Source organism: Molothrus aeneus, chromosome 6 (genome assembly GCF_037042795.1).
Source record: "Molothrus aeneus isolate 106 chromosome 6, BPBGC_Maene_1.0, whole genome shotgun sequence".
Lineage (NCBI taxonomy): Eukaryota > Metazoa > Chordata > Aves > Passeriformes > Icteridae > Molothrus > Molothrus aeneus.
Window position 1 is genome coordinate 23,663,532 of NC_089651.1, and position 12,430 is coordinate 23,675,961.

The following is a 12,430-nucleotide window of genomic DNA, read 5'->3' on the forward strand; positions in this document are numbered from 1 at the left end:
GCCCATAAAGCAAGTACCATTTATGTTCTGGCACACACACATGCTTCCTACCCACTCAGAGGCTCTGGAGAGAGCACTCACAGAGTACATGATGCATGTGTGACACTATGCTGCCACACCACACAAAATGTAGGCACAAAATGCCCTTCCTCACTTTAACAAGCAGTCAATCACATCCAGATTTCACTCTGGGCATATCCTACCACAGTGCTGACTTCAGAATCCTGGCTTGTACTTCGGACCATAACTGTTGGTCCTCCACTGGGAATAGAGTCAAAATCACTCTTCTGCAGTCAAAACATAGAAAGGACAAGAAGAATCACATTAGTTTATACCATAAGGAGAGAACATCACTTCCCATTCTTCTGGGCTCTTGAATCCCATGCCTTACACTTCCTTAGTATATTTAGCCAATCAAATAGAAACTACTGTCTGAGTGTAAAAAAGACCACGGTGTCCTGTAATTTAGTTTACAAAGATCAATGCCCTAGAGAAAGGGGCAAAGAAATTTTACCAAATGACCCTCTCAAGAATACTCAATCCCTAGAAGTCTTCCCAGAATTAAGCAGTGAATAGAAGAATCCTGTCTCTTACCACATAAATACTGCAAACATAGGAGCCACTGACCTGAGAACCTGAGGCCAAACTGAGGCCACTGTCTGCACTGATTTGGGATTTCTTCTCATCTGTTTCTCCCAAATCAAACTGTTTCACACCTTCTGGTCCTGAACAAAGGAAAGAGTAAATAATTACTGTACCAAGAAAAAACAGCATAGGAGAAAGCAGATGACAGACTGGAAGCAGGAACAGTACCAAGAAAACAGATTTGCTTTCTCATTTCTTTGATTTTTAATGCATTTTTTATTATTCCTTGGTACTGAAAACAACAAGGCCAGCAGAACATATCTGCTAGTCTTCAAACATTAATGTGAATTTCAAATATTCCAACATCCAGGAGTGACTATAATTAAACAGTACCTTTCTTAGCCATTCAAGAGAGATTAGAGGACAGACAACAGTCAAGTAGCTTCCAGTTACAATAACACATGCAGAGCAGTTGACATTCAACTCTAGGAAGCCACTTCCTTTGATTCTTGGTAATAAAAAAGAATACCTATTTACTTATAAGTAAGAATCCTGTTTTGAACAGCTAAACTGCTCAAAGTCCTGGACTGAGTTTTTTGGTTTCCCACTGCAACTATCTAGGCAAAAATCAGGCAACACATGACAAGAAAATAAACAGTGACAATTGGTGTTACCCAGTAAGATTTTCAAAGATTAAACTTGTATGATGCTGTACTTCACAACATTCCCCAATTACATTAACAAATGGCTCTCCAGAGTTGGCAATCACATAGGTAGGAGAGAGAGAGGAAATCAGCAAGCTTTTAAGTCATGCATTCATTAACCCAACGATACAAAAAAGGGAAAGAAAGGATAAAGAACTTTATGTTCAATTTCCCATGCACTTCTAGAATCGTATCATCTATTGTCCTCAGATGGGATGGTAGAAGGAAAAGAGAATGATGGAGAGGTAGAGCCTGAAAAGAAATTTGGATAAGCACTGAATGAAGTAAATAACAATGCAAGAAAAGAGTGTGTTATAGGCTGTACACAAAATGTTAATACTCTCAGAAAGGTGAAGAGACTGAATGCAATACTGCTGCCATAGCCATATCTGCCAACTATTCAGTAACAGGAAGACATGATCAGCTGCTGGAATATTTGTATTATATACCCATGTCTATAGCCAGTATCTCCAAACAAACAATGCCACTACCTATGTTAGCACTGATCACAACAACCTGGGAATTATGAACATGTTTGTATTATATGTAATATTAGAGAGGATAAGATCGTGAAAAGGAAAGAAAAAGGGACGGGAGGAGAGAGAGAGAGAGAGAGAGAGAGAAGGATAATATACAAAGATTTGTGGGAGTGAGTTTGAGATGATATGTAAACTCATGAATAGCAAAGCCGTAAGTGGGCTGGGCAGACCATACTAGCTTACTACTCAACCACCAATTCTTCCTGTGAAGTGTTTACAGAAAGCATTCTTCAGTTGCTATAGTATTTTGCCTCCAGACCCAAATGCCTTAGTTACTGTAAATCAACTCCTCAAAGATTCTAAGAAAGAGAAAGCATAAACAGAATTTATGAAGAAAAATAACTAAAAATATCTTTTCTAAGAATTTGGAGTATTATTTTCCACTGAAATACACATAGCTCACTTCTAGAAGTCTATATGCACTCATTCAAGTGGTCATCATTTCTAGTTCTGATACAGCCAAAAGTTTTGTATCTCATTACTACAGCAATAACACAAAATTTCAGCTGTGTGTTTTACGCAATTTAGGAGTTTTCTGTCCCAACACATAATTCAGATATGTTTCTGGCAGTTTGACTTTTAAAGGAATTGAAATTGACTGAAGCAGTTCGGATATTTGAGGCCTGTAACTGAGTTTAAGGAGCACAATAGCCACAACTCCATTGTTGTCACTGTCAATTTACAAGCACTTAAAAACCTCCCTTTCCTTTCTTTATGGAGACATGTGTAATACACATGGAACACTAAAGCTTCAATTTATCCCTCCCAGGGTAGGCACCTACCTGAAAGGCTCAGTTTGTGCATGGTGCTGTGTGTCTGTCTCACACACTCCTACCCCAGCAGGAAGCAATTCACAACTGAAGTACAGTGAGCTGCACTGCAGAGCTGCCCCAGTCACCCCATCCTCTTTGAACTAACTCCACATGCTAATTTGTACTTGACAGAAGTTGCTAATTTGTACTTAACAGAAATATTTAACTGAGGTGCCTAAAACTAATGGAAGCAAATCCAGGCCTAGTCAGAATGTTAGGAATCTTCACTCATTCATCTCAGCTATTAATCCTTCCCAATTTTCAGTCTGTAAAATAGGTAGCATCAGCTCTGCAAAGTACAAACTAAGCTTATGGTTAGGAAACACCTACCACAATATGGTTGTTATAAACTGGCTGTTGCCTTTAAGTCATATGTCCCTATTTACAACAGTGACAACCAAAAGAGCAAAACCTGATATTGCACCTGCAGAGTATACATATTCAATATTTTATTCATTATCATATTTCAACAGATGTTCAGATTTGTGTAGATTTAGACTATTATTTAGACTCTGTAACAGCCTCAAACTATTTCACTCCTTCTTTACCAAGGGATATGAAAAACAAAATCGGGTTGATTCCTTATTATGAGGCTATTCTCTAGAAGTCATCACTAAATACAATTATTCACATACACCTTCTCTCTCCCCCTCAGAAGTATTTCTTGTGGGAGACTGACTGTTCATGGTTGATGCCAGTTAACAAAATTCACCATCCCACAGCTTGAACAAACAGGAATTCTTCATTCCAGTAACATTTAATCAAGCAATCAATCAATATATCCATGTCAACAACTTGTTAAATAAGTTTTAACTTTTAAGAAAGGAGATGGAGTATCTTAAAAAATATTTATCTGATTGGTGAGGATGCAGAATACCTACTTCCTCTTCTTTGAAGGCAACAATTGGGGGGGGGAAAAAGAAAGGGAAAAAAAAAAAAAGAAGAGACATTTGAACATAATTTCCTCAGGGCAAACAGATCTGTTTGGTACTTTAATGGAGACTTTCTTGATAGATTTTGTTCTTGTGAGTGTAAAACCTGTGTGCCAGAGATGCAAGCTCACCCTGCACCTGGGGAGTTGGCAGTTATGGGGAGGCTGGAGGAGTCAGTTTCTACATTTTTTTAAATTTCCTTACTCGTTTTTTCCAAAGATTTTTGCTTTTTCACTTCCTGGTGCTTGTTCCACAATTCTACCCAAGATGCATTGAAAGCAGGAGAGAAAGAGAAAGAGTCAGCAGCTGGTCAGACATGTGAAAATGGGGAAAAAATTTCAAACAAAAATCCCACCCCTTCACCTCAAAAAAAACCAAAAAAACAAGAAAAAAAAAGGAAAAAAAAAAAGGAAGAATTTTATGACAACTACTGAGTGAAGGGTTAATTAACACCAGTTTAAAAGAAATCAATGTTAGGTATTGAGCACTGCATCATCTCTCAGTAACAGTATTCAAACATTAGAGATGACTTCATACAGTGGTGGTGGTGCACCCCCCCTCCCCTCCACAGGCCACACTTTGACAGCAGTTACTCAACTAAGAAAAACAGCTCTTAGGAACAAATAATTATGTCTCTAGTTTATATCACTGAAAGGAGAAAGACACAAAAGACAACAGCAGCAAGTCCAAAAATATTAAAGTGTAGTTTAACACAATATTTAAAGAATATTATGTCTTACATATTATCACAAAGTTTACAAGTTATTTTTGACCTGACAACATTCTCAATAAATTCCTGGCTCTGCCTATGAACCTCTCCTATATGCAAAGAGCAGAACTCCTCTGCATCCACTTGCTCCCATCAGGGTATAGAGAATAGAAAATGATGAAGAACTAAAATTATCAAGATATCAGACATGCTTCATTCCAACTTCCAAAACTCAAAGTCACAGAAGTCACAGCACTCTAATCAAGTCAGCGAATTCCATAAGAGAATATACAAAGCGCAGACCAGCAAAACAGTCTGAAGTTTTCTTAAAACTGAATTTGAAACTCAGCCCTGGGACAAAATGGTCTTGAGACACTTGCACTTTTCTATCACTCTGTTCAACTCTCTGAAATGCAGTCACCTTTTCCGCTCAGAAACATCAGATCATTCCAGGCAGTGGCCCTTTGGCCAAAGGAAACATTACAAGCTGCCATGGTCAGCTGACTCCAAGTGTCAGGCACTGTCCTCTTTCACTAGCACCATTACAGTTGGGGACGCTACAGAGGAAGATCCTCTTAAAAAAGTGGTAAATGGAAGGAAAAAGAAGTAAAAAGTTCTTTTACTGCTCTTTAAGAAAACTTCTTGGGCAACTGAAAGGTCACTTAAGTGTGTTAGAAACCCATTCCACCCTGCAAATAGCAGAAATAAGGGCAAGACAGGCTCTAAATAAGTTCTATTGAGCAAAATGTCCACTAAAAAAAAATTTAAAAGGATAGATTACAACTGTGAAGGAAGACTCCAAAGTATTATGAAAAACAAGGTAGAAAAAGCAAGAAAGATGGTTTCTAGCCTACCAATTTCTAGATCTGCTTCATGATTGATGGATGTTCCTTCAACTTTCATAAACAGACAGACGGATAAGATAAAATTGCTGAGGGATCCAAACAGCATCCTACAGGCTTATCAAGCTGAGCATACACTGACAGAGATAACAATCTCTAAGATGGACTGAATTTGTTTGTTAAAAGGCTTTGAAAACATCTGGCCTCTTCCATGCTCAGTCTATATGGCTTTACTTTAAAAACCACCAGTCTGAAAGCTACAACACCTGCCATTAACTTACTTTTAGCTGACTTGTCTGGTAATTTAGTGTAGAGCATATCCTAGCACATTAAAAACAGACTAGATTTTACTCTTAATTACTTAGTCGAAGAAGAAAAACAAACCTTCAAATAAACTCACAGGGCATAAATATTACACCTATGGCTTTGTTACGTGACCCTGAACTAAACAGGACAGCAGGTCCAGAAAGGGCCTGATGTGGATGAAGTATGTAGCACAGTCTTTTCTGTTTAAAAAAAAACAGCCAAAAAAAAGTGATCTGACCAGATTAAACAATTATTTAAAAACTAGTAATGGAAATTTCAGTAAGTACTGACATTTTCATTAACAGTTACGGAAAGTACGCAATAAACCAAACTTACCACTAACATGAAGGGGCAAATTAATTAACTATCAACTTAAAAGCCACCAGTATCCTAACAAAAAGGCCTATACTACAGGTGATAAGCCCTGGAAGACAAGAACTCTAGAAGTAAGCAACTGTTGAGTATCAGAAGCATCATCTTCATACTGAATTTTCTAGGTAGGAATTAGGTATCAAGCACAGTCAAGATCAAAGCTCAGATGGTAACTCAGATCCTACTTCACCTTAGAAATAGGAAACCCTGTGAACTTTATGGCCATTATTTCTGTAGTACCAGAAAACTCCACAGATTCAGCTACCATAGATTCAGCTCTATATTTGAGATGCAGTTTAATCACCACACTAACATACACTCTACATATGACTACTGCAAACAGAGCTGTACATTATTTTGTTCCATCCTTCTGAAGACTTCTCATTCTAGTATTTCTTCCTGTATCTAGGTAAAAAGGGTAGCAGCCCAATTTGCACTTCGTCTGTACAATACCAAGAGATTAATTCAAAGTTGTATTTACATTTTTGCAACTTGAGGCTGCAAGTACCTTCCAAACTTCACAGAATCACAGAACTGCTGAAGTTCAAAGGGACCTGAGAACATCACCTAGTCCAACCTCCCTGCTTAAAGCAGGATCAACTGAAGCTGCCTGCCACAGGACCATGTCCATTCAGGTATTCACTTTCCTCACAGATGGAGAATCCACCACCTTTCCAGGCAACCTGTTCTAGTGCTGGATCATCTTCACATAAAAACATTTTTTCCCATGTTTAAATGGAACTACTTACAAATACGTTGTTATTTCAGCAAGATGTAAATGTTTACCAAATGCTTTTCCCTAAATAAATTAGTTTGAATGAGAACACCTGCATTTCACAGCTAAGCTACAACTAACACCAGCCCTGTATATCTGAAGCTGTCTTGTTCTGAAGTTTCTATGACAGAATATAAAGGAAGTATAATAGGCAAGCAGCTTTAAATTACCTCTCTGCAACACAAGAGAAACACTCTTTACTTCTAGATCACACAAGTCAGATGAACACACTATGGAGACTACACTATTTTTACAGCAATTTCCTAAGAAGTGACTTGCATACCAGTTCATGTTTTGTGGTGAATGACAAAAGCAGATAAAAAAAAGGCTTCAGGAAAAACATTCAAGTCTTTGGAACTTTGGTCAGTCTAGGTACAACCATTTTCTTCTTGTAACTTAGCTCCATAAGAGACAAGTGGAAAACATCAGAACCATCAACGGGAATGTACCTTTGTCTGTCCTTGAAGACAGTGAATTGTTTAAGGCTTATATTCTGGCAACAGTAGCTAACATGGCATATTGCATAGCACTTCTTTTGAAAAGCACTTCTTATGATGCTTCACAAACAGGAACTATCTGATGTCTATGATTTCCATTTCTATGAGGCTTTAATTTCATCAAAGGAAAAGAAGCAGTCTTAGCAATCTCATCAAAAGATCTCTCTTCATTCTTTAAAAGAACACTGTGCTAGAGCCTGGTTTCTTCTTAGTTGTGCCAGAAGCATACTTTCCTTTTTCTCTTCTACAGAACAGGAATGAAGTACCCAGAGCAAACCAAACAACTAACTGAAATGCTGGACATCTGAATTTGCAACTCTCTCAGTTTCCTGACAGCTTTTCAAATGGAGTGCAAGACTAGTTTCTGAGCAACTGCCTCCATAGATTGCCTCTTTAAACAGAAAGCCAATCAAGTCAGAGGGGTACAGTATCACTTCAGGACTCGACAGCACCCAGCTTGCAGTTATTATATGTGTATAAAAATGCGTGTCTGTGCTCCTGTCATTTAGCTGCTGAACACACACAATCCCTTGTCTTATGTCACAAACTACATACAAATCTATGTCACAAACTACATACAAATCCTCACAGCACCACACTTTCAGAAGATTAACCTTTCACACAGTGATTCCACTAAAATGTTATTTTAAACAGGCTGCAAGCAACATCTATAATTTAACATGACATATTTTTGCAGTTGAGAAAAAACTTCTCATATGCTGATGATACTTCTCATGTTTACAACCCACAGCCCAGAGGATCCAACCAAAGTAATTTTTTTCTTTCTCCCCCACCAAAAAAGTCTGTAAAGCCCTTTTTAAATAAAACAGTTCTGAAAGCCCTATTTCAAACTTTTTCCCATGACATAGGGAAAAGCTATGTCATCTAAGAGTAAGACAGGAAAATCTCCAGTGACCAGCCCAGCAGATGCTGTTTACAAGAACACACATTCTATTTGCTATTGCATAGAAGGAAAATCCATCAGTCCTGCTCACTGAAACTGTAACACTGTAACTAAAATCTTTTTGGAAATTTTGTTGTTAACAAACAGCAGATTTTGGATCCCACTACATCAGGATACAATCTACATAATTCATAGGTAGCCAGCAATGACAGAAAACCTTTGTTTCATGTCTCCCTTCCACAGCTGCCCTTTCTGAAGTCCTGCTGTCCCTGTTCCTCTTTTGCCATTTCCTGTTGCTTGAAAACAGCAATCACAGAACAAAAAATAAGGCTGTTTAAGGTGTAATGAAATATAGAAACGAGATTAAACAGCTTCTGGGAGAAAATTGCAGTGGATAGTTTATCCAAGAGTAGGGTGAAAACACATATGATTGTTCCTTGTGATCCAAGGTGTAAATGAAGCATGTTACAGTAGCAATGTAGTGTGTTAAAATGGAGAAAATGCAAATAGAACCTAATGCCAAGCCAGAAGTCCCCCCTGCACTCCACATGCACCTCAATACACACCAATGGAAGCAATAAAATTTTCTTCCTTTAGACTCCTTGTGTCAAACTCCCTTGGCCCTTTGCCTGCAGGGCTCGGTGGCTTTGGCATTAGCTGAGGTACCGGCAGCTGCATCGCAGGTTTTGGCTCCACTCTTGGGGATGATGCAGGATCCTTGCCAACTGGAGTGACAGATCCATCTGTAGGACTTCGTTTTCTCTTTTCTGGTTCTTTAAATTAAAGGAACAGTGTTGAGAGAAAATAAATAAATAAATAAATAAACAAATAAATAAATAGAAAGAGACCTAAGAAAAAAGAAAATGAGAGCAGGAGAAGAAAGATGAGACAGATGGTCTCACCTAAATCATTAAGCCTGGCACTGAAACAGCTCAGTGCCACATTTGTTCCCATAGGCCAGCCTGGCTTGCTGATAGTCTGACACACTGGTGGAAACAGTAGAGGAGAAAGCCAGAGTACTGTTTTAGGGATACTCAAGTATCTCATTTCGGTATATCTGAAACCTAGGAAAGTTCTCTGACACAGTAACTGTAGCATCTCCTCTGCTAAATTGTGACGAGTTAAACAACTCTGCATAAACTACCAAGAATACAATTTCTAGAAGATAAGTAAGTTCCACTCACAGTGCAAAAAGGACAAATGCAATCAATTTTATGGGTAGCACTAAATGAAACTTCAGTTAGGGAAAAAAATTCCCAAAAATACCAATTAGCTATAGCTCTTCCATCAATCTCTGAGACTTCCTATAACCACATGTCCCTAAAGGCAGTTTGGATTATTTCTCTGTAGCAAACCTCACAGTTTGAACTACAGCAAAACCTTCAGAAAAGAATAATTAAAACCAGGTTTTCCATAAAGAGCTTCATGCACAAACTATTTCAATACCTGATGAATCTAATAGTCAAAACTTCAATTCCTATTATCTAAATCTGTCATATCACTAGATTTTGTGATACCTTTGTTCAGTGGATTTTAGATTCTGCTCTCAGTAAAACCTTTCAATTAGAGTAATTGAAAAGAATCAACACCTAACATTCTACAGACTGAACACTTCCTTCCTTCAGAGCTGAAGTGTTTCCCCAATTCCTTGCAGATCTTTCAGAAACCTCCTCAACTTTGTAAGATGTGAATACCAGAAGTGGGAACACTACTTCAGTTGTGGGTCTTGTTACTGATACATCAAGATACTATACAGTAGCTGCATTCCAAATGTGTATTCACAGATACACAGTGCCCCCCTTCCCAGCTTTTACAGACATGGTAAATAGTGGGAAGTTCACATACAGTAGCAGGAGACTGCTTCCTAGGATATACCTCCCAATCCTACTACTATTGCCAACTATCCTTGTTCTAAAAACAAGTCCTTAGTTTCACCACATTATAATAACTTAATCACAACCATGCTTTATTAAGACTTAGCTTACTCCAGACAAATAAGCTATATCCATCATGTCCTGTAGGATTACTAGTCTATTACTATATGTTAAATAATATCAACATAAGGACTAATATCTGTAAAACATTTCTAGAAATAAATACTAATTTCAACTAATTGAAAACAAGTAAAACATACTAAACAGCTAAAATATGACTACAAATTAAGATGTTATGCAATGATGAGAAGAGTCTTTAAAAGTTGAAAAGAATCTTTAAAAGTTTGCACCAAATTTTGTCTCTCATGACCACAATTAGTTTACTGGGAAAACTCTACTTACCATCAAATTATGCTATTTGGTCTTCACTCTAAAACTACTGAGATTCACATCAACCACTCCAATTTTTCTTAGAAATCAGTGTCAGACTAAAAGCTTGTAATTACCAAGATCAGCCCATTCTCCACATTCAGGACTGTTCCACTAGCACAGCCTTCCTTACTTTCCTCAGCATTCCAACAATGCTGGACAGGGACACGGGGTGTATCTGACTCATTAAAAAATCCCTGATACAAGACCCAGAACACCAGCTATAAAGGGTTTAGTAGATGCTACTTCTCTGCTACAATGAAATAAGTAACTTTTCATCATTTGAGATTACAGAAAAGGCAGATACTAAGCAGAGATTTATCTTTTTGTTATCTTTTGCTTTCTTCCTTAGCATGCACTTTCTTATTTAGCATTAAGAATCAGATTCTTAAGAAACAGCTGAAAAATTAGGAGATGCTTCCAGACTTTCTTCTCTAAGATATTTAGTTGTATGAGAATAATTGTGTAGTGCAATGTGGTTGATGAGACCTAAGTCACCATATGGTTGCATATTACAAGTATCTCCCTCCCTACTGAGGTTGCCTGCAACAACTTTCCAAGACTGTGGCTGGGAAGTTTTAGTTGAAGGTCCCTATTCCCAGACTTTCCACTTCAGCTGTAGAAGTGCCAGGTTTTGTATCTCACTGCAGAGTTTCCATTTTCAATTAAGTATCAGTATGGCCATTATTTTGCTTCGGTCCAGTAACATGTGTGTAAGAAACAGGCTTCAAGCTTTATAAGACCTCAGTAACAATGGTACAATTCTCAGCATTTTAGAAGTGTTGGAAAAGCCCTGAAATATCAAAAGGCACAAAACCAGCTACCTTCCCAATCTTGTTTGGTTCATGAACACTATATTCTCACGAACACTTTTCTTACCTTTATTATAGTAGTGAGTATGTGCTATCTCTAGCAGGCCAAAAACACTGGCCATACCTCCCAGGCCGGCATTTGCATATGACTGCTCCAGGCTCAAGACAGTACACTTCAGCAGGTCCAGCATGCCTTTATAAACCTTGCGGCTGATCTCCTGCAATGAAAGCCCCATTAGTGCTGCTATTTCTCATGTGAGAAAGTCAAGAACATAAAATCTCAAACTGCTGTAACACCATCTTTTCGCAATTGACAAAAACTTCCTGTGGACTGAGCCTCAGCAGACAGGCAGAGTGAGGACCCTGCCGAGCTCAGCACTGACCACGTCCTGTATGACATCCTGTCGAGCATCCTCCTCGGACTGGATCGTGCGGTTCAGCTTGCTCAGCACAAAGACACGGAGCTGCTCGCTCTCCAGCAGACGTCGGACTCTCTTCATGTTCAGCCAACCAACGCCTTGCCCATCAAGAACATTGTGTACCACCTCCTTCAGGAACTGCTGGTTCTCACTGATATATTTAAGAGAAAGCAGGCAAAAGTTAGTTAACCTCTGCTTACCTTGCCCTGCATGGGAAGAGAGCTATGGCCAGGGCACACACAGAAGTACCTTCCCTATCAACATATCTGACATGTAGCACTGTCTGCTGCTAATGTAACTGCACATAGCTCAAGCTCTGTTCCATAGGTATAGTATCAAATACTTTATTTTGTCCTTTATTTCCTATAAAAAGCCATAATCAGGCTTTCCTCTAGCTCCTCTAGGTACCACTTTATCCTTCACTTTCACAGCATCCCTCAGAATCCATAGGAATCTTTATGCCTCAACCTTCTTCCACAGCCCCCACATCTGAGCTGTAAGCTTCCTTTAAAAGAGGAAGTGCAGCACTACTAATGCATTACTGCAGCAGCCTTGGCACATGTTTGCTCAGCTTCTTTTGCCACAGAGGGAAAGGTAAGAAGAAGGAAACTCCTGTGCAACCTACTGCATTCCCCAGTCTGAACTGCAGTTATTGCTCTTACTTGTCCACCAAACCCAGTAGGTCAAAATAAATTCACTCTACCCATGACTGCTACATAAGAAAGGGAGAAGAAAGCACAGGCACAGGTCAAGTAATGTTTACTTGCACCATTCTGAGTCCCTTCCCAAGGTTGAGAAAAGCACTTCACATGAATTTATGGAATCAAACTTCTTCATTGGACTCAGTTGATCCCCCTGCACGGTGCATTAAAACTCCAATGGGCTAGATCACCTTGTTCAGAACACTCAATTACAAAGA

At 38.7% G+C, this 12,430-nt stretch overlaps 1 protein-coding gene across 18 annotated transcripts in view; it reads right to left on the reverse strand.

Annotated features, from left to right (window-relative positions):
- Positions 1-12,430, reverse strand: part of MADD (MAP kinase activating death domain) — a 68,633-nt gene that overhangs the window by 22,190 nt on the left and 34,013 nt on the right. For 9 of the 18 annotated variants that reach the window (XR_010783776.1, XM_066551415.1, XM_066551411.1 and 6 more), the window contains 6 exons: positions 11,476-11,662; positions 11,160-11,310; positions 8,544-8,750; positions 3,777-3,830; positions 628-725; positions 204-287 (listed from right to left, as the gene is read on the reverse strand). Coding sequence is in view for 17 of the 18 variants with exons in the window: in XM_066551415.1 (XP_066407512.1) it covers positions 204-287; positions 628-725; positions 3,777-3,830; positions 8,544-8,750; positions 11,160-11,310; positions 11,476-11,662 (781 nt within the window). In the remaining variant the exon portion in view is untranslated. The remainder of the gene's footprint in view (positions 1-203; positions 288-627; positions 726-3,776; positions 3,831-8,543; positions 8,751-11,159; positions 11,311-11,475; positions 11,663-12,430) is intronic. The other 9 variants (XM_066551419.1, XM_066551424.1, XM_066551421.1 and 6 more) reach the window with 1 other exon arrangement.